Source organism: Diabrotica virgifera, chromosome 5, assembly GCF_917563875.1.
Source record: "Diabrotica virgifera virgifera chromosome 5, PGI_DIABVI_V3a".
In the NCBI taxonomy this organism is placed as follows: domain Eukaryota; kingdom Metazoa; phylum Arthropoda; class Insecta; order Coleoptera; family Chrysomelidae; genus Diabrotica; species Diabrotica virgifera.
In genome coordinates this window covers 110,730,538-110,754,034 of record NC_065447.1, presented here as the reverse complement: position 1 = coordinate 110,754,034, position 23,497 = coordinate 110,730,538, and the positions used below count along the sequence as shown (strand labels likewise).

Genomic DNA, 23,497 nt, shown 5'->3' with positions numbered 1-23,497 from the left:
TGGCCTATTCCACTGCGACCTCTTCAGATCTATTGTGGCCCTCTAGTCCTAGATAACGTTCTCTAGCCTGACGCTTTTTAAAAAGTCTAATAGCTTCGAGATTGAACCTTCCACGTAGCTATTTGCCGTTGGATTTTGTTTTCCTAATGCAAATAACCGCACATTTGCCAGACTGTCACAATGACATAAAATGTGCTCTGCTGTTTCTTCTTCGAGGTGACAGAATCTGCACAGGTCATCATCTGCCAATCCCATCAGCTTTAAGTGCCTATTCAGCTTACACTGCCCTGTTAGCAGACCTACTATGGCTTTGACTGTTTTCCTGTCTTTGCTTATTAGGTCTGCCGTAAATTTTGGCGAATGTTCTGTAATGAACTGTTTCGCCTGTCTTTGACCTGGTGAATTCCTCCACCATTCCAAAGATTTGTGAGCTACCCACTTTCTTGTAGCCGTTCTTGTAACTACCTTTGCAACGCCGCAGAAGGGTCCGGTCCAACGAATGGCATTGATGAGCCTTGTTTGGCCATTTTATCTGCTTTTTCATTGCTCTTATGACCCTCGTGCCCCGGTACCCAGGCCACCGTAACCTTGCTACGATATCCTAGTTTATTTAGGGCATTCACACAATCCCATACTAGCTTAGATTTGACCTCTACAGAATTGAGTGCCTTAAGCGCTGCCTGACTATCTGTGAAGATGGCAACTGAACGGAACGTTCTTTGCTGCCTTTCTATTTCTTCCACGCAGTGATGGATTGCCGTTATTTCCGCCTGGAAAACTGTGACATCCTTTGATAGACTAACCGGGAACTGAATTCCTTGATTTGTCCCTACTATGCCAGCTCCCACACCTTCCGATGTTTTTGAGCCATCAGTGTACCAGGTAGCAACCGCCTGTATGGGTACACCTTTCTTCCAGTCTTCCCTGCCTGGTATATTAATTTTAAACTTATTAACAAAGCTGTATCTCGTTGCTGTTGCATCGATAGACTGCCCCATCACAATATCGGCTTTTAGCTCCTCGATTAGCTTTCTATTGTCAGCACCATGCACCTGGCTTATATGTGGCTGACCATGGATTAATCTGTGCATCACTGATCTGGCTTCGCCCTGCACAAAGATATGAAGTGGTGGTAGATTCAGTAGGACTTCCAGCGCTGCTGTAGGAGTGGTTTTTATGGCCCCCCGTAATACACAGGCATGCTAGCCTTTGTGTATTACCTAGCAGCCTTATTGCTCCCACTTGCTGCGTCTTTGTCTATCACGTCACCGAGCCGTAGGTTATAATGGGTCTAATAACCCTTGTGTATAACCATAGAGTCATTTTGGGGTTAAGCCCCCAATTCTTACCACACATTCTTCTACATCTGCCCAAGGACATAGTAGCTTTTTGTGTGGTTTTTATGATGTGAGTATTCCATGTAAGCCTATGATCAAGATAAACCCCAAGGTATTTTGTTTCTTTGGAAAATGAAATATCTTTTCCTCCCAGCACCGGTGGTTTTAGGCCTTGTAGTTCTGTCTTTTTGGTGAAGTTGACGATTTGTGTTTTCTGAGCATTGACTATCAGTCTCTCTTGTTTACACCAGTCGTCAACTATATTTAGGGCTGCTTGCATTCTTCCAGACACCACCTGGGCAAACCTGCCCCTGACAACGATTGCTATATCGTCCGCGTATCCTAGAGAGTAAACGTCTTCTGTGGACAGATTTTTGAGAAGATCATCTACCAAGGTTTCCCAAAGTAGAGGTGAAAGAACTCCTCCCTGTGGACAGCCTCCACCTACTCTTGCTTTGATGGTTGCTTTACCCAGAGTGGATATTACTATCCTATTCTCCAGGGATGCCCTTATCCATCTGCAAATTACCGCAGGTGCGCCTCGTCTACTCATAGCCCCTATCAAAGAGCTGGTAGTAACATTATTAAATGCCCATGTAATGTTAAATGTTAAATGTTAAAGTTTCCATGTAATACCCTGATGATAGTTCAAATAATTGTCGTTAATATTTTTCCACCTAACAGTATCCACTATTTATTATCCATCCTTTTTCATCTACTTATACAAAGTAAGATGTAGCGATGTAGGTATGCTTCTTTATTCCTGGCAACATAAATTGGCTAAATTTCTATGAAAAATAAATGAATAAAAATGAATGCTTTTATACTCTATGTACAGGGTGTTTGGTAAAGAACGGGCCATAGCTTAACCTTAGATTCCTGAGGTTAAAATAGGTCGATTTAAGCTAACTTACATTAGTACAAAAGTTGATAATAACCGAAATACAGGGTGTCAAAGTTAAACTTTTATTTTATTTATTTTTGAATATTTCCTGACAGACATGGGACAACCACACGAAATTTGGTAAGTGGTGCTGGTACTGTACACGTACACCCTACTAAATTATGTTAAACAAACGTTTCTGGCTACTACCAGAGGCGCTCGACGCGGGAACGTGAATGGTTGTCCCTTCCCAAATTTTACGCCACTGGCGGAATTGCTATTTTAGTGCAATTTTTTGATTCTCCAATACTTTCTATGTAAATAACATACTCTTCATCCGTAACGATAAAGCCATTCATTTTCGAGATATTTGAAGCTAAAAACGAAGGAGCATAATACATTAATCAAAATAAATGTGCCTTTTCATTTTTAACTTCAAATATCTCGAAAACTAATGACTTAATGGTTCCGAATGAAGAGTATATTATTTGCATAAAAAGTATTGGAGAATCTAAAAATTATGCTCAAATAGCAGTTTCATCGGTGGCGTAGAATTTGGGAAGGGTCAACCATTCACTTCCTCTGTCGTACGCCTCTGGTATTAACCAGAAACGATTATTTAACATAATTTAGCAGGGTGTACAGTACCTACACTTTCTGCCAAGTATCATAAGGATATGTCAAATAATTTTATAGTACCGGGCAAAGATATTTCTTAAAGTTTTAAATAAAAAATAAATTATTAAAAAAAAGAATACTTTAAAATAATTTGACACATACGTGTCATATTTGGCAGAGAGTGTAGGCTCTGTACACCCTACTAAGTTATGTTAAATAATCGTTTCTGGCTACTACCACAGGCGTACGACAGGGAAAAGTGAATGGTTGACCCTTCCCAAATTCTACGCCACTGATGAAACTACTATTTTAGCATAATTTTTAGATTCTCTAATACTTTCTATGCAAATAATATACTCTTCATTCGTAACGATAAAGTCATTAGTTTTCGAGATATTTGAAGTTAACAACGAAGGAGCACAGAAAAGACACACTCATGTTGATTAATGTATTATGCTCCTTCGTTTTTAGCTTCAAATATATAGAAAACTAATGGCTTTATCGTTACGAATAAAGAGTATATTATTTACAGAGTTGATTTTTATTTTTACAGAATTATTTGAAGAGTATATTATTGGAGAATCAAAAAAATTCACTAAAATAACAATTACGTCAGTGGCGTAGAATTTGGGAAGGATCAACCAATCACGTTCCCCCGTCGTACGCCTCTGGTAGTAGCCAGAAACGTTTGTTTAACATACTTTAGTAGGGTGTACATTAGCGTACAGTACCAGCACCACTTACCAACTTTCGTGTTGTTGTCCCATGCCTATCAAGAAATATTCAAAAATAAATAAAATAAATATTTAACTTTGACACCCTGTATTTCGGTTATTATCAACCTTTGTACTAAGCTAAGTTAGCCTTAATCGACCTATTTTAACCTCAGGAATCTAAGGTTAAGCTATGACCCATTGTTTACTAAACACCCTGTATAAGTTGGTTTGAGAGGGGGGATCGCATATCGCCCTCCCCTGGATCCGCCACTGGATGTAGGTATGCTAGAAGATAGTACTGACAACATAAATTTTTCAACTTAATGTCGTCCTTCTTCTTCAAGTACCACCTTGCTATTTGCAGGTTATTTCTCTGCATAAGCCATAGAATATGCTGTATCCTTCATCAATCAGTGCTCAATCAATGTGCTCCAGAGATTCCAGTTATCTATTTTTTATGGTCGCCCTACTTATTTTCTTTCCCATCCTTTGCAAGAGACTAAGATTATAGTTTTTAAAAATTTCCATTTGTTCTATTTTATATTTCTCTTTGGTATTTTCATGATGTCACATGTTCTGATTTGATTTTTATTTGATCACAGTCTCTCAATATTTATGCTGTATATCTTTTTTAGTTTGAATTGGAATATAACAACACGAGATTCTGAAACTATTTTCTTGTGATGTTTTTATATTAACTACATAATATGTATATAATGATGAGAATAAAAAACTACAATTGTATTTTTCCAACTCTAAAATTTGCGGGAAGTATAAATTGAAATCGCACCTCCGCTCAAATAGTGGCACAACTCAAACAAATAAAAAATACGAACGGTTTTATTGCACCAACAGTTTAATAAAACTACAAAATCTTATCTCAAAAAGTGTTACGTTTATAATAGTTCAACGGTGTAGTTCAAAATCAACGGTGCACCGAATATAAACAGTGTTACATATCGACATGTGCAAGGCATTTGTCCATCTAATGCCTCCTCTACACATCGGCAGACGTGTCCGCGGACGGCATCTGCGTATGCATCCGCAGATGTGTAGATGGGTAATTTGATCGTCTGTTGTTTACCTCGGACCTCTACGACGCATTAGTTTTCGCAGTGAATTCAAAGTAAATATTGCGTCACCCGAGAATTAACACAGACTGAACGATTTACAGATGTGTACTACAGATGTGTGGTCAGCGCGTGATGATACATCGGCATATGCATCCGCAGACGCGTCTGCCGATGTGTAGAGGAGGCATAAGATAGGGCACCATCTAATGCCTCCTCTACACATCGGCAGACGTGTCCGCGGACGGCATCTGCGTATGCATCCGCAGATGTGTAGATGGGGTAATTTGATCGTCTGTTGTTTACTTCGGACCTATACGACGCATTAATTTTCGCAGTGAATTCAAAGTAGATATTGCGTCACCCGAGAATTAACACAGACTGAACGATTTACAGATGTGTACTTACAGATGTGTGGTCAGCGCGTGATGATACATCGGCAGATGCATCCGCAGACGCGTCTGCCGATGTGTAGAGGAGTTTTTCATTGTTCAAGGTCTCAGGTAAAAGAAACCGAACATAGCTGCCGGCCCTTAGGTTTTGCATGCTCAAATACTTCCAGGGCCTGCACTAGGTAATACCTATTCCACAGATCTCTATCTTCTTTATTATTAAATTTCTTTTAAATAGAAAGCCTTTTTTTAACTTTCTCATCAATACTCTTAATATCAAAATATTCCGCCAACGTAGAGACTGTAATTCTTCATAAATATAATAGGGTATGGTTTATCGCCTTGAAGTTTCTGACAGTTTTATAGTCGATTCGCTGTCTGAGACACAACTGTCTACACTACAATCACAATAAATATGCAATAGAAATAAACAAACACAAGGAGCACTCCCAAATCATGATTTGGGAGTGCTCCTCGAACATTCAACGTGTCTTGGTTTGTTTATTTCTATATAGTGCATTTTTATTGTGATTGTAGTATAGGCAGTTGTGTCTCAGATTAGCGAATCGACTATATAAACAATTTCTTTCACTTATTATTATATGCTTATAGTCTAAGAGCTAGGAACCGTCCGACTAACGGTCGTCCTGTAAGGCTAGAAATTTGTAAAGTGACAATTCATAGCACACCAAGACTAAAAACCATGACCTGGCAGGCATCAGCGGTGCACGTGTATTTACCAGGTGAATCGAAAAGTGCAAATTTAGGGGGTAAAATAAACTTTCTCCTGTAAGGTTTAAATTTAAGTATGTGTTTGAGTAAGTAATTTAGAAGAAATGTGTACAATGACAGGCGATTCTGAAGAGCATAAGACCTTGCCAGGCGAGGGGAAAGATTAGGGGTTTTTCCTAAAATTATTCTTTTTGCATCGAACAATTTTTTTTAGGTTTTTTGAGTTATTTCAAACAGAAAAGGTCTTTAGTGATTTTTGTCTTAAATTAATAGTTTTTGTTACATAAGCGATTGAAAATTTTGAAAATTGCGAAATCGGCCATTTTTAACCCTAAATCGGACATTTAACTAAAAATTTCAATGTTGCCAAGGTAGGTAGATATTCTTTAAACATTGATTAATGAAATCCTAAAGAGTGTTTTGCAATACAATATCGGAAACGCCTTTGTTTTTTAATTGCTAATCAAGCGGGCGCGACACTGTAGTATAAGTGAAGACGTTTGAGTTGGCATAAATTCATTATCTCGAGAATGGGCAAATTTCAAAGGAAATCCTCAGACAGGTCGATTTTTATTTTTAAATTAGGACTTTTTGGCATATATATAATACTAGTGACGTCATCCATTTGAGCGTGATGACGTAATCGATGATTTTTTTAAATGAGAGTAGGAGTTGTGTGATAGCTCATTTGAAAGGTTATTTAATTCTCTATTCAGTAATGTAAACATTAGCATAATTATTTATACAGGGTGTACAAATAATGTTTTTTTAATTTAATTAACTTTGATTAAATTTGACAAATAGAAGAACAATTTTTTTTGTACACCCTGTATAAATAAATATGTTAATGTTTATCTTACTGAATAGAGACTTAAATAACCTTTCAAATGAGCTATCACACAACCCCTACTCTTATTTAAAAAAATCATCGATTACGTCATCACGCCCAGATGGATGACGTCACTAGTATTATATATATGTCAAAAAGTCCTAACTCCAAATTGACCTGTCTGAAGATTTCTATTGAAATTTGCCCATTCTCGAGATAATGAATTTATGCAAACTCAAACGTCCTCACTTATACTACAGTGCCGCGCCCGCTTGAATAGCAATTAAATAACAAAGGGGTTTTCTATATTTCATTGCAAAAACCTCTTCGGGATTTCATCAATCAATGTTTAAAGAATATCTACGTACCTTGGCAACATTGAAATTCTTAGATAAATGTCCGATTTAGGGTTAAAAATGGCCGATTTCGCAATTTTCAAAATTTTCAATCGCTTATATAACAAAAACTATTAACTTAAGAGAAAAATCACTAAAGACCTTTTCTGTTTGGAATGATTCAAAAAACCTAAAAAAAATTTAATTTGTTCGTTGCAAAAAGAATAATTTTAGGAAAAACCCCTAATCTTTCCCCTCGCCTGGCAAGGTCTTATGCTCTTCAGAATCGCCTGTCATTGTACACATTTCTTCTAAATGACTTACTCAAACACATACTTTAATTTAAACCTTACAGGAGAAAGTTTATTTTACCTGGTAGATACACGTGCACCGCTGATGCCTGCCAGGTCATGGTTTTTAGCCTCGGTGTGCTATGAATTATCACTAGAAAAATTTCTAGCCTTACAGGACGATCGTTAGTCGGAGGGTTCACTAGCTCTTAGACTATTATTTTAGATATCAACATCTCATAGTCACTGAAATCAACATATTATACAATATAATGAATCGATCTTCGGTTTGTACTTTGAATATACTCAATAAGAGGTGCAGTACTAGGTGTGATTCTAGTCGGCTGATCTATGACTTGATAAATATAACCCCATTGTTTCAAAAATCAGAGAGAAATTTAATACCATGGCAGGGGAAAATTTCCCAGTATGGGCCATTCCACGAACATACGCCTGTTTTGGATTACTTCGACAACGAATATTTTACTGTGCAACATAAGAAGTACGAAAGTAAATGGCGCTAATAATTATTCCAATAAACAACAATGTAATTTGCAATTTACTTTCGTTCTTCTTATTTTGCACAGTAAAATATTCGTTGTCGAAGTAATCCAAAACAGGCGTATGTTCGTGGAATAGGGTATACTGTTGTAAATCAGATGCGATATGCCTTTAATTATATAGAGAACTGGTGTTTGAAAGAAAACCTATCTATGAACCCTTTGAGCGAGCTAAAATTATTTGGGGAGGAACTAGAAATAACAAATGAGGTCAAGTATCTAGGAGTAACCCTGGATTTCAAACTCAATTGGTGCACTCCTATTAACAACATAACCAACAGGACTAAGTGATTCTTCTGCTTCTGACCCTACAGATGACTTCTTCTACGGAACTACAGCCCAAATTGAGCCTTGGCCCCTTTATTTTTTGCCTCCACCCTTGCTGGTCTGTGGCTGCTCTTCTCTATACACGGACCCTACAGATGACTTGTAAGTAAAAGTTGGAGTTAAAATTAAAGGTAAATTTTAGTTATACGCATTAGTATCACGACAGAAAGTTACTCAGTGTAGTACTTTTGGTAGAAATAGTTGACTTTGCAATCTTGTGCGACCTCTCATCACCCCACAAAGACTCGCGCTTCTAAATATAACAGGAGCCTTGAATAGTACAGGAACTACATCTTTAGAGGCTATTAACGGTCTTCCCCACTGGAGTATTATATTTCGGTTGCAGTCTTTATGACCATCCTGACATTTAAATCAAAAAATACTTGGAGGCCCAATTAGGTACTGAATGGCCACACAAATACTACTGGGACCATACGTGAGTAATTTATCTTTATGATGAACTCAGATATGATGACACTAGAACTAATCTTCACTGAAATAATTAATACAATATACCATCTATAAAACAAAATTCCCAAATATTAATGGAGACTTAATATGGTTCGCTGCTGGATCTAAAACTGTTCATGGTACTGGATCAGGAGCCTTTGGACAAACATGTAATTGTAATCTCTGCATTGATAAAATCAAGGATGGTGATATCAAAGTATAGAGAATCAACATTTCTACAGATAGCCAAGTGGCTATTGTGGCAGTAAAGAACCCACACCAAATTAAATATGGCAAGGAACTGCAAAGATCTCCTCAACAATCCGGCAAAAGATAATGTTTCTTCTTAAGTTGCCGTGCATTTTTCTGCGAGTTTAAATGAGTTTACTGCTCATTTGATTTTGTCGTGGTTTAACACTTCTTTTGCTACATGCTAGTTTTTCCTAGAAAAATAAGTCATGGTATCTAGCCCAGTCTGCTGCCATATGTGCAGTGAAATCAGTTTTGTTTTAAACTCATGGAAAAGTAACGTGAAAAGTTTTTAGTGTCTCATCACCATTCTGACCGTTTTCACCTGACTTCTTTTGGATCGAGGGGATACTTACCTGAGGTTCTTTTAGAGCCTTGATATTTCTGCAGTCTGTTTCGATTCTGTTTTTGCCCTCCTCACTTCATAATTATATTCAATTCAGAGCTTGAGATAAGCCTCACTCACCTGATCTTTTGGGGACATTAAATTTTCGTATGGCTTCTGTCTTTTGATTTGCAAGGTTGTCATTGTACCAGGGTACTCTCCTGTTGGAATTCGCCACTATATTCTGACAGTTGACTTCGAACGCTAACATTACAACCTCTTGAAATTGTTCGGAAGACATGTTTAGGTCCAATCTATGCCTTATCCTCCCTTTAAACCTGACTAAACAATATGTCTTTTTGATTTCGCTACTAGTTACGAGTATTACGATAAATTCTCACAGCGTGGGCGCTGTTTTATTAATTGCCACCTTTCATTGTGAAGCTGCTATTACTATTGGACACGAATCTGCATAACATAATGGCGTCAATTTTTCAAAAATTACTACCCTTTTCTTTACTAAATCTAATTCCTCTAGGGAATTTATACCTACTTATTTTGTGAGATAAAAAAACAAAACCTTATCTTCGTTCTCTCATAGCAAAATGTTAACAACGATGTCGCGTTGTTCTAAAATTTTCTGTTTTGCTGCCTAATTTTGTGGAATTTATTTCCTCAAAATATTTTTATTTTGTACAATAAATAAGTTTATTATTTGCTGTAAATACATCATCATCATGTAGGTAACCTCTTCTGTCCACTGCTGGTCTCTTGCCATTCGTGCGTCTTGTTGCCATTTCTTGGAAATTCGTTTAATGTCGTCCATTCAGCGTGTTGGTGGTCGTTCTATGCTGCGTTTGTCTTCTCTTGGGCTCCAGTCAATTAGTTTTATGGTTCATCTTGAATCTTTTAGTCTCGCTTTGTGACCTGCCCAATTCCATTTTAGCTTGGCTATACGTTCCACGTTTTCAGCCTCACAAAACAGAGACAGATGGAAAAAGCTAAGGGGACTTATGTCCAGCAGTGGACGCGGACAGGTTGATGATGATGATGCGTTAGACGACATCAGTGATATTTTTTATTTTCCTTAGGTCTTGGTTCCTTATATTGTCTCTTTTTGTCACGCCAAGAATCGATCTTTTCATGCGCCTTTGTATCACTCGCATTTTTAGTGCTGTTGTTTTTGTGAGCGTGAGAGTTTCTGCTTCGTATGTCATAATAGGAAGAATGCATTGGTCAAATGTCTTCTGTTTCATAGCTATCGGGACGTTGCTCTTAAAGATGTTTCTTAGTGAACGCGGAATACGCCGCCCAAGCAAGTGTTATTCGTCGTTGAAATTCGCAGGTCTGATTATCCTTCTTCTTCTTTTGCCCTTTAATTCGTCCAATTTTGAACATAGGCTTCCCCCAGTTTCCTCCATTCGCTTCTGTTTAGTGCTTTCTGTTTCCAGTGCGTTCCTCCTATCTTTTTAATGTCGTCTCCCCATCTCATCTGGGGTCGTCCTCTTGCTCTCTTTCCTGTCCATGGTCTCCATTGTTGTATCGTGCTATTCCACCTATTGTCCGTTTGTCTAGCGTTATGACCTGCGAAGCTCCATTTTAGCATGGCTATATGTTGGCCTGCGTCTTTGACTTTTGTTCTATTTCTGACCCAGTTGTTTTGCTTTTTGTCTGTCAATTTGACTCCTAACATTGCTCTCTCCATGGCTCTTTGTGTCTTCATTATTTTATCCATGTTTGCCTTGGTCAAGGTCCATGTTTGGCATGCGTATGTGAGAATTGGGAGTATGCACTGGTCAAACACTCAGACCCATTTTAATTTTCCAAATCCTGCCCAGGCCAATCTGACCCTTCTTTTACCTCCGCTGTTCGGTTTTCCTTATTTATTTTTATCATCTGTCCCAAATATATATAATCATTAACCGCTTCTATTGTGGTGTCGTTTAGTATTACGTTTCTATTGTCTTGTGTGTTTGTCATTGTTTTTGTTTTGGCAAAATTCATTTTTAGACCTATTTGTTCGGATTCATTTGCTAGTTCGGTTAGTATGGTTTGTAGTTGTTCAAAACTTGATGATATGACTACTACATCGTCTGCATATCTTAGGTGGTTTAGTTTCTTTCCATTTATGTTTATTCCCATGTTTGTCCATTCCATTGTTTTGAAAACATCTTCCAGTGCTAATGTAAATAGTTTAGGACAAATAACATCTCCCTGTCGCACTCCTCTGTTAATTGGTATAGGTTTTGTGGTTTCTTCCAATTGTACTGTCATTGTTGCTTTCTTATATATATTATGTATTAGCATTCTGTATCTGGAATCTATTCTACAGTTGTTTATAGCTTTTTCTATTGCCCACATTTCCACGCTGTCAAATGCTTTTTCGTAGTTAACGAACGCTAAGTGCAGATCTATATGGTATTCGTTAGCTTTTTCTATTAGTGTCCTAATTGTTAGAAGATGGTCAGTGGTGCTACATCCCTTTCGGAATCCTGCCTGCTCTACTGGTTGATACGGGTCCAATTTGTGTGTTAGCCTGTTGTTGATAATCCTCATGAATAGTTTCTTTCCATTTATGTTTATTCCCATGTTTGTCCATTCCATTGTTTTGAAAACATCTTCCAGTGCTAATGTAAATAGTTTAGGACAAATAACATCTCCCTGTCGCACTCCTCTGTTAATTGGTATAGGTTTTGTGGTTTCTTCCAATTGTACTGTCATTGTTGCTTTCTTATATATATTATGTATTAGCATTCTGTATCTGGAATCTATTCTACAGTTGTTTATAGCTTTTTCTATTGCCCACATTTCCACGCTGTCAAATGCTTTTTCGTAGTTAACGAACGCTAAGTGCAGATCTATATGGTATTCGTTAGCTTTTTCTATTAGTGTCCTAATTGTTAGAAGATGGTCAGTGGTGCTACATCCCTTTCGGAATCCTGCCTGCTCTACTGGTTGATACGGGTCCAATTTGTGTGTTAGCCTGTTGTTGATAATCCTCATGAATAGTTTATACGTTTGCGACAGCAGTGAGATGGGTCTGTAATTCTTTAGGTCCTTTCTGTCGCTTTTCTTAAATAGCAGGATTGTAAGACTTTCGTTCCATTCGTCGGGTATTTCTCCTTTATGTAGACACTGATTAAACAGATTTCTTAATGTTTGTAAGATTTCTTCTTTCCATTCTTTCAACATTTCAGCAAGGATTCCATCTGGTACTAGTGCCTTGTTGTTCTTTAATTGTGATAGTGCTGCTTCTATTTCATAATTTTCTATTTTTGGTAATGTTTCTGAGTTTACATTCGTGATTGTTTTCTTGATATATTCCTGAGTGTTGAAGTTTGCGTCTTTCTTTGAGGTGTATAGTTCTTTATAAAACCTTTCTACTTCTTCTGATATCTTATCTTTTCTCCTCTCTTCCCGTCCTGTTTCATCCTGTATTGAAATGAGTAGTGGTTTCCCTAAATTTGGTCGTAAGCATTTTAGGCCCTTATTTCTCTCAATTACTTTCTCGATTTCATTTTCAGTGTGTTTTCTTAGATCCTCTCTGGTTTTTCTCCTAATAAGTTTGTTCAGTTCTACGTATTCTACTGTTTCTTTTGTTTTCGCTTATTAGTTTTCGTCTACTTTCCATTAATTTAACTGTCCCGCTACTTAATCTATTTTCTTTTGTTGTTAGTTTTTTGGCAGTTTTCATTCCCGCTTCCAAGAGTTTTTCTTTAATTTCTTCATTAATCTTATTAATTCCTGACTCTTCCTTTGCTACTTGTTGTTTATAGTTTTCCCTTAAAGTCTGTCTATATTCTTCTGCGTTTTGTCTTATTCTGCTATGGTCAATAGCCGTTGGTTTTCTTCTAGATTTCTGCGTCTCTAGTTTGCTTATTTCTATTTTGGCTCGTAGTATGCGGTGGTCGCTGCCAGTTGAGAATTTATTAAGTGCAGTTACGTCTTCGAAGATTTGTTTATTTTGGCAGAGGAAGTAGTCTATTTCATTTTTTGTCACCCCATTTGGGGAGACCCATGTCCATTTTCGGTTTGGCTTCTTATTAAAGTATGTATTTATTGCATGAAGGTTTTGTTGTTCCAAATATTCTAGTAGTCTTTCACCCCTTATATTCCTTGATCCAAGTCCGTAGTTTCCTATTTTGTTTTCTGATTCTTCCATTTTCTTTCCGATTTTTGCGTTAAAATCTCCCATAACGATTGTTGTTTTTATATTTTTGTCTTCCATTGCTGTGGTGATGCCATCATAAAAGTTATCAATTTCTTCCTCATCATGTGTTGTTGTTGGAGCATATACTTGTATTAGTTTCATTCTTGTCTTCCTGTTAATTTCTAGTATGATATATCCTACTCTATCTGATATGCTCTTATACTCGATTACGTTTTGTTTAATTTTGTCTTTGATCAAAAATCCTATTCCTCCATATGTTTTGTCCTCCTTTCCTTTGTAATAGAGGCGATTTCCTGATTCTAGTTCTATACACATTTCTCCTCTTCTTTTGACCTCTGACAATCCTACAATGTCCCATTTGATTTTAGTTAATTCCTCTTCGAGTTCGTACAGCTTTTCATCTTGAGCCATGGATCTGATATTATATGTCGCTATGTGTATTCTGTTGCATTCTTTCTTTTTCCGTTTTCTCTGATTCGTTCTTGTCGAGCTTTTGCCTCCCCCAGAATCCATGAGGCAGATCGGTTTCCCGATGTGGGACTCCGGATTTCTCCTACCCACCTGGGGTCCATTTCCGCTTTGTTGTAAGTTCGACATTGTTAGTTTGGGGAAAATAGCCATAAAACACCACGCTGGCCAGGCGGGTTGGTGAGTTGTAGGGATCACATTTCCTTGACTCCCTGTAACTGTTGTATGGTTATCCCGCTCATACTCGGTCGCCAGAGCCTCGTCTGTTATGTAGTAGGAGGCACCAGGTAATTTTAGACTACCACTCGTGCAGGTGAGGTTGACTTTTGGATCGATTGATGTATTGTTGTTAAGTCCGATCCCTTACCTGCCCTGATTATCCTTGCTTATTCTAATTTCATGACCGAGATATATGTACTTTTCTGTCAATCCTACTACTCGATTTTGGATGGTAAGGTGTTCGCTGGGAACCAAATTTGTCATAAATTTGGTCTTACTGACGTTATAAATATAGTAAATACATAAATATATTGGTGTAAATAAATAAATATTGATTGGCGGTGATTAGTTTTAAAGTGTTCCATAACGATATGAATTTCCTATAGTCGGATGTGTACCCCAAATCACAAACATTTATTAAAAGAAGAAGCCTTTCGGGCTACATCACAAAACGTTTTCGGAATGACAATTCCATCATCAGTGCTGTTTACAAGGTATGAAACCAAGTTGAACCACTAAAAATATCTAGGTGAAAATGCTTTAAATCGTGTAAAGGTTTTAGAATGTTAATTGTAATAGTTAATATTATGTGATATTTGAACTTTTACTTAATTTTACGTCATGGCAACGCAGTAGTCCTATCTATGTAGGTTATTTACAACAATGTAACATTGTAATAACTTTACACTAGTTAAGGTGTTTTCACTCAGATATTTTTAGTGACGCAACCATGTACCTTGTAAGGAGCACTGATGATGGAATTATCATTCCGAAAACGTTTTGTGATGTAGCCCGAAAGGGCAGTTTTAATTAATATATCTTTTAGGAATATTTTGTTAGAACATTTTTTAAAGTTTTACTTTTTTATTGATTTTTTTATTATATTTATTCCAAACAAATGGTGATGGCAAAAACTCTTTTGTAAATAGTATATAATATATAGGTATTATTGAATACTACCGAAAAAAAAACGACAACCAAGAAATATGTGTTTTAATATCAATATGATAATTCTTTTAAAGACACGTTTTAGCTAATTCAGACATATACTATATAATATACATACACATGAATACATTTAATAATATACAATTTAAAAAATTGGTCTTTTAGATCTTCTAACTGGATCGTGCAACCCATCTCGTATTATTAGTGTTCCTAAACGGGAGAATGTATCCATATATTCTGTATATCCAGGAGTTATGGTAAAAGTTCCTCCTTTACAAGCACCAACTAAAATAAAAAAATGTTGACAATATAAACGGAAAACAAACCTTTATCAAAATAAATTGACACTTTAATATTCATAAGAGTTTTAACCAGTGTTTCCCAACCTTTTTTGGGCCATACCCACCCTTAGCCTTTCTAAAATTTTTACTCCCCCTCCCTATGTAACATATTATAATTTTTAATATTAAAAAATGTAGTGGAACGGTCGAATATTTCGCGAACTAAACATCGGATCGAAAAACTGAAAAATACGTGTTCAATCATTTTCAAAAATCTATCCAATGACACCAAACACCAACCCCCACTACACCCCCTGGAGGTGGGAGGGGGGGGGGGGGTAACTTTAAAATCTCAAATGGAAACCCCCAGTTTTTCTTGCAGATTTAGATTCGTTACGTAAAAGTAAGCAACTTTTATTCATGACATTTTTTTGAACTGTGGACAGATGGCGCTGTAATTGGGAAAAACGATTTATCCTGATACCATAGGTAAATTATAGAAACGCTCTAATATCTCGAGAAATACACTTCCAAATGAGAAACCAAAAAAAGGTTTTTAATACCTTTCGAAAACTTATCGAATAACACCAAACATGACCCTACAACCCACCCACCGGAGGTGGGGCAGGGGGTAACTTTAAAATATTAAATAGCAACCCCTACTTTTTATTGCAGATTCAGATTCGTCCTGAAAAATTAAGCAACATTTATTCGAAACATTTTTTAGAATTGTTGATAGATGGCGCTTTAATTGGAAAAAAAAAAGATTTATTACCGCCATCTATCAGCAATTTTAAAAAATGTTTCGAATAAATGTTGCTTAATTTTTCATGACGAATTCGAATTTACAATAAATTGCAATTTACAATTGCTATTTAAGATTTTAAAGTTACCCCCCACCCACCTCCAGGGGGTGGGTTGGAGGGTCATGTTTGGTGTTTATCGATAGGTTTTAGAAAAATATTAAAAACCTGTCTTTTGGTTTCTCATTTGCAAGTGTATTTCTCGAGATATTAGACCGTTTCTATAATTTACCTACGGTATCAGGATAAATCGTTTTTCCTAATTATAGAGCCATCTATCGACCGTTCGAAAAAATGTCTTGAATAAAAGTTGCTTACTTTTACGTAACGAATCCAAATCTGCAAGAAAAACTGGGAGTTTCCATTTGAGATTTTAAAGTTACCCCCACCCCACCTCCAGGGGGTGTAGTGGGGGCTGGTCTTTGGTGTCATTGGATAGATTTTTGAAAATGATTGAACACGTATTTTTCAGTTTTTCGATCCGATGTTTAGTTCGCGAAATATTCGACCGTTCCGCTAGTTTTGGGACACCCTATATATTAATTAATTATTTTAATTTAGTGAGATTCTTGTACTTGATGCTTGCTGCACTGAGATTTCATATTAGGTTTTGGCTAGCAGTCTCAAGTCTTCACGTTGTGTTATATTCAGTCGATTTCTTTTTTTTTACCAGAAAATCATTTACAGCACTTAACTCACATTCAGCTAAATATGAAAACAAAATGTTATATAGCAATAGTTTTTTGCTCATTTGGTTGAATTTTTATATTTAATTTCTGATTCCTCGCTTTTTTATTAACTACACTTTTACCTGACTCATTATTTTGCAATACTGCACATTTGATATACCAGGCAAATCCTCTAACATTGGCTGTATCATCCATGTTCGATAACAATTGGTTTTATATCAGAAAATCATTTTTTTAAATCAGCCGATAGAATATTTCGATGATTGGCGTTAAGTAAAGTGTTATCAGCTACTTCACATTTTTGGAGTCAATGAAACTGTTTAAATATTCAAAAAGTATCAAACAGTCCCACAAATCTTTTCAAGCATCTTAGGTAGCCATTTTACTTCAGTATGAAATAAAAGTCTCCTGGGGTCTTCATTTTGTTCTTCACAAAAGAAGCTTGGAGAGACGCTCACATTTGGCATTAGTTTTAATAGTATTAACACATTTTATTACTGAATGCAGTACTTCATTTAAAACAGGCGAGACGTTTTTAGCTACCAAGTTTTCCCTATGGATAACAAAATGCACAATAATCATTTCTGGATTCGCATCTCATCAATTTAAAGCAGCAATTTTTCTTGGTGATCATATCATGAGCAACATCTGCAATACAAGATGTTATATTTTTTATTGGTATATCATTGACCTCAAGCAGATTTTTAGCTTATTGTATCAAAATATCTTTGACATTAGTGGTGCTTTACAGTCTTTTACAGAAGAACAATTTTTCAACAAACTGCTCTTTACTTGTACTGATCAGTATATCTTACGTAAGTTATCAATACTGTCTCACTGTCTCTTACAATTTATTCATCCATTTTCGCTAACAAATTTCATGTTTTTTTCTATTCAACAAGTTGTTTTTCAATATCTTCACTCATTTCCTCTATTTTTCTGCTCACAGTATTGTTACAGAGTTGCACAACTTTTACATATTTGTCATCTTTTTTAAGAACTGTTAAGAAATGCTGCTATTGATGGTGTTATTAAATTTATTCATATAGTATGATTTTTTCCTGTTTAAGCGATTAATAAAGAAATTTGATAACTAGCCTCAAGAACACGATTATTAGTTGAATTATGAGTAATAAATAGAGACTTTAATGTTGTTCTCTTTTCAACATTCTAAGTTTACTTCACAGCGCCAAAGATCCAGTTGATATTTGGGTCTAGCGAAATTATTGGTTCAGAGAAATAAGGAAAAAATATCCTGTTGGTGACACAACCCCCTCCAGGCCGAAACCAAATTTTTCGAGTAGTATGGACATCTATAATAATAACCTATACGTTTCCTGCAGCTGATTTTGATGATATACATAGTTATAAACAAATGAAGATCAAAAACGGTAAATTTCGGCTTTTCTAGTCTATTACCAAAAAGTTAAGCCCTTTAAACAAATTTGAGAGTAAGAAACTCATAAATTGTATAAAAATCTTCAATATGGCGTTCGCGGAATATGTCTATCCTTATTGGTTGCTTAGAAAATTGCAAAATAAATCATAAATTTTGAGTTTTTATAAATATTCATAACTTATGTAAAAATTAACTTAGAACCTTCTTATTACACTGAATGCTGAGACTTCTGGTATTTAAATGATACCCTAAATTTAAAAGAAATTGCTCAAATAGTTTAAAAGGTATTTAATTTGTTTATCCCAAATTAATTTTTTTTGCAACACTATAAGTCAGAAAATGATGAAGCTACAGTAATACTTTGGATAGTTTATGAAAGAAGAAGATTTACACTATTAATTTAAATAAAAAAAATGACAAAAATAATTCTAAATACTGCAAAATAATTTTGCAAGAACACATGAATAAAAAAAGGGGGGCTAACTTAGTCCCTAATTGTCCTAGGACAATTGTTTTTCTTTCTAAATGTGTAAAAATTCAGTCTTTCTAAATATGAAAAAATAATTTTTCTACGGGTATCGGTTAAAAAGTTATTCTAATTGTCTATAGGTAAGCAAAAAATCGACATATTTTTGCAAAATAATTTTACACTGTTTAAAATTACTTTTTGTCATTTTTTTTTAATTAAGTTAATAGTATAAATGTTCTTCTTTCATAAGCTGTCCGAAGTATTACTGTAACCTCATAATTTTCTGACTTACATACAGTGTTGCAGAAAAAATGAATTTGCGATAAACAAACCAAATAATTTTTAAACTATTTGACCAATTTGCTTTGAAATTTAAAATATAATTTAAGCACAAGAAGCCTCAGCATTCTGTGTAACAAGAAGGTTCTAACTTAATTTTTACATAAGCTATGAACATTTATAAAATCTCAAAATTTATGACTTATTTTGCAATTTTCTAAGCCACAAATAAGGATAGACATATTCAGCGAACGCCATATTGAAGTTTTTTTATATGATTTATGAGTTTCTTATTCTCAAATTTGTTTAAAATGCTTCACTTTTAGGTAATAGACGAAAGAAGCGAAAATGTACCGTTTTTGATCTTCATTTGTTTATAACCATGTATATCATCAAAATTGGCTGCAGGAAACAAAAAGGTTATTAATATAGATGTCCATACTACTCAAAAAATTTGGTTTCGGCCTGGAGGGGGATGTGTCACGAGAAAAATCTTATTTCTATATATCTACTTAATAATAATAAATTATTCACCGCAATTATTTTTTGATTTTTTCGTTTTTGGTACCGAAACCTAGTATTGAATTTAAATGGCCAGTAGCGAAAGGATTAAACTCGTGTCGGGTAGGTACATTTTCGAATTGCCCCTCATAACAATCAAATCGCTCCCTGTGGGGCGTGGGCGTATGCACGTTGGGAAACACTGGTTTAAACTATTTTTATTTCGGAAACATAAGGACATCTCATTGGCTGATTTATTGTGTGCATTTAAAGTATAGTTTATATTAATTGCAAATTCTAAACAAATGCTCCTTTTGTTTAATTTTTAAACGCTTTTCTTTACTTCAATAGTTTGCATCAAATCTTTAGACGTTAATTTGACTGACTTTTCTTCAATGCAAATGAATGAAAATATGCAGAAATATGCATTCGCGGGAACAATACACGAATAAGTAGCCAATAAAAAAATGTTTACGCTTATTAATTGTTTAAATAAAAAAAAAAAACGATTTTAATGGAAAATGCTTAAATGGAAAAGACTAAAAAGTAAAAAATAAAAAAATACGAAAAAAATATTTTTAAGAAACGCTTTTCTTTAGTTACGAGTGACTAAAATTAAACATATTATAAGAAAATCAACTAAAAAGCAAAAAATAAAAAAAATTGAAAAAATATAACACATTCGTCAAAGAAAAGCGTGGTGCGAAAACCATTTATTCGATGAAGACGCGCCACGCTTTTCTTTGACAAATGTGTTACATTTTTTCATTTTTTTTTATTTTTTGCTTTTTAGTTGATTTTTTTATAATATGTTTAATTTTAGTCACTCGTAACTAAAGAAAAGCGTTTCTTAAAAATATTTTGTTCATATTTTTTTATTATTTTATAGAGTTTCATAACCCTATGTGTTTATTCCGCACTAGATGAACCATGTTTCTACTTGATGTTTATGAAGTGATGTTTATTATTCAGTGTGAAGTTCCTCATTTTAACAATACTGCTTAACGAATCGTGGCTGCAGAACTTTTGGAAAATAAATTTTGGCTACATAAGTAAGTTATACGAAGCAAATAAAAAGATCACTCCTTTTTCGATCTATGTTTTTGTTAATCAACTATTCTAAATGGGAAATAAGTCACAATTTAATTAAAAACATGACTTTTTTTTCTTCCTTATTGGCTTTGGATTACTTGATCCATTCAGCCACGATAGATAATAAATTACTGTTTGCTACAATATTCCAAATATAATACATTGCATTACATAATACATTAGGTACATGTGCGCACATATAATACTTATGCACGCACATACATAATTACATATGTAGAAGTGGAAACATTTAATTGACCAGTAGGTATACTCCTCATTCATGGCCCTAACCAACTTAAATTAATTTACAAATAATTAAATCGACAAAAAAAAAACTGCATGCTAATACTAAATACTAATACTAAATGCTAATAATTATATGTTTTTTTTACACAGCGATAAGGCTTCAACCCGGATCAACCCCGCGGAGGTTTACACCCTCTTTGTGTTTTTAATTTTTTTCTCTTTTTTATTTTTTTATAATTTATTATACTTTTTTTTATTTATTTAATTTTTTTTAATAAGATTTAATTTTTTTTATACATTTTTTTTTGTATACATATTTTTTTGTATAATTTTTTTTTTTTTAATTTTTTCAATATAAACTTTTATACAATTCTATTCTTATTACCTCCCTGCAAAATCTACTTAATGAACTTTCACAGGGAGAATGAGGGGAAACACATTCAACCGGACTCATTCAGTGCAAGTTAAATTTTCCTCTTAGTCCTTTTTAAAAACTCCCAGTAGACCAGGGCGCATCTGTAAAAATATTAGTACATTTGGACGTTGAGAGGTGACTCAAATTTTTTTGGAGAAATTGCTTGAAAATAAATCAAATAATAATATTTGAATTATCCTCCCTCTCAAAAAGGTCCGGAACATTGTTTAAATAATCAAAATGTCAAAAAATTAAGGAAAAATTCGATTTTTTTCTTGGTTTTTGATTATAACTTTAAAAGTATTCATTTCCGAGAAAAGTTGTATTGACATAAAAGTTGCGTAATTAAATTTCCTACAATTTAAAACTGGCTAAAAATTTAAAAAATACTCACCCTTGTTGCAAAATAGCAATAATTGTGAAAAAAAAAACATACAAAAACAAGTATTCGCATTTTACGTTTTTCACCCATTTATGCTACACTTAAGACCTTCACATTTCACCCTGAAAAACTTTATGATACGGTAAAATAGTACTGTAAAGTTAATTAAGATCGGTTTAATAGATTTTGCAAAATAAATTTTGCAATCCAGCTTTCGTAAAAAAAATTCATTTTTTCAAAATGTTACAGGACTGAAAATAAAGTAGATAGCAAGTTGAAATTTTTTTTGCTTATAGAAGTGTACTGTACCTTTCATTTGCAATTTTGCAAAATTGAAATCGATTAACACCACGGCGTCAGGAATTTTTTTTAAGTAAACATTAATTATTGGTGCTACGCGCAGGACAGCGGATAGTTTGCTCTGATTGGGCATTCCAATGACCTTTGATAATGATTGATACATTTTAATTTTTATTACATTTCGATATAAATAAATAAATTTGTTTATTGCAAAATAAAAACACATACTCTATCCTTTGAAATAACACTTTTATTAGCAAAAACTTTCTTTGTTCATATATTTTAACTTAAATAATAAAAGTTTATTATTTTTAAATATATGCAATTGTTTAAACAATATTTCACAAACAATAATAAAATTAGTTTGATTTTTGTGGAATTAAAATATTAAAATACAACAAAATATAGAGTAAGAAAATAATATATTAGATAAAGATTGGAAGAAAATTTGGTGGAAATCAACTTGTGTGAATCGAACACCGCTGTTCTGCGCGTAGCACCAAAAATTATTGTTTATTTCAAAAAATGTTTGACGCCGTGGTAATTAATCGATTTTAATTTTGAAAATTGCAAATGAAAGGTACAGTACACTTCTATAAGCAAAAAAAAAATTCAACTTGCTATCTGCTTTATTTTCAGTCCTGTAATATTTTGAAAAAATTAATTTTTTTTGCGAAAGCTGGATTGCAAAATTTATTTTGCAAAATCTACTAAACCGATCTTAATGAAATTTACACTATTATTTTACTGTATCATATAGTATTTCTGGGTGAAATATGAAGGACCTAAGTGTAGTACAAATGGTTGAAAAACGTAAAATGCAAATACTTGTTTTTGTATGGCTTTTTCGCAATTTTTGCTATTTTGCAACTAGGGTGACTATTTTTTAAATTTCTAACCCATTCTATATTGTAGGAAATTTAATTACGCAACTTTTATGTCAGTACAACTTTTCTCGAAAATGAACAGTTTTAAAGGTATAATCAAAAAACGAAGAAAATAATCGAATTTTTCCTTCCATTTTTGACATTTTGATTATTTAAACAATGTTCCGGACCTTTTTGAGAGGGAGGATAACTCAAATATGATTATCTGATTCATTTTCAAGCAATTTCTGCAAAAAAATTTGAGTCACCTCTCATCGTCCATCTCAAAACAGATCCGCCCTGGACTACAGATGATTTGTTTAATTTTAGAATTTCTACGAGACAAATATAAAAGAGAAGCATTATTTTTTGGGAAAGGTATTTCTTCTTGAACCAGATTGTGCATCAAAAACTTAATTGCAACATCATTATGTTTGCATCCAAACAACCAATGATTAATATCGTCAACATATCCATTGCAATCGCAAATATCTGATTCGGATAGGTTAAATCTATAGAGGTATGACTTGACAGTGGCATGATTAAAGAGACATCTAATAAACATGGCATATATATTTCTATTGGGATAACTTCTGATAGCAAAAGGCTCAGTAGGTAAACTAGGATGAATTTTGGTGTAGAGATTGTTGCTTCGATTGCAGAAAGCGTGCCACTCAATATCCCAATTTTGTTTCAAACTTTTCTTGCGAGTAGCTGTTAGATCTCTTCTATCTAGCCAAGTTATTTCCGATCCTTTTAAGATTGCCTCTTTAGCAAAAAAATCTGCTTTTATGTTACCGGAAATACCAATATGTCCTTTTACCCAGACGAAAGTTACAGAAGTCTGTTTTTCCAG

The 23,497-nt window shown here is 34.4% G+C and overlaps 1 protein-coding gene across 5 annotated transcripts in view; it reads right to left on the bottom strand.

Moving 5' to 3' along the window:
- The window catches only part of LOC126885096 (uncharacterized), a 345,985-nt gene that overhangs the window by 24,272 nt on the left and 298,216 nt on the right, over positions 1 to 23,497 (bottom strand). For 4 of the 5 annotated variants that reach the window (XM_050651521.1, XM_050651522.1, XM_050651523.1 and 1 more), the window contains one exon: positions 14,950 to 15,204. The exons of the other annotated variant lie outside the window; for it this stretch is intronic. In XM_050651521.1, the coding sequence (XP_050507478.1) occupies positions 15,065 to 15,204 (140 nt within the window). In that variant the 3' untranslated portion in view covers positions 14,950 to 15,064. Of the gene's footprint in view, positions 1 to 14,949; positions 15,205 to 23,497 lie in introns of those variants that run through there. 5 annotated transcript variants of the gene reach the window in all.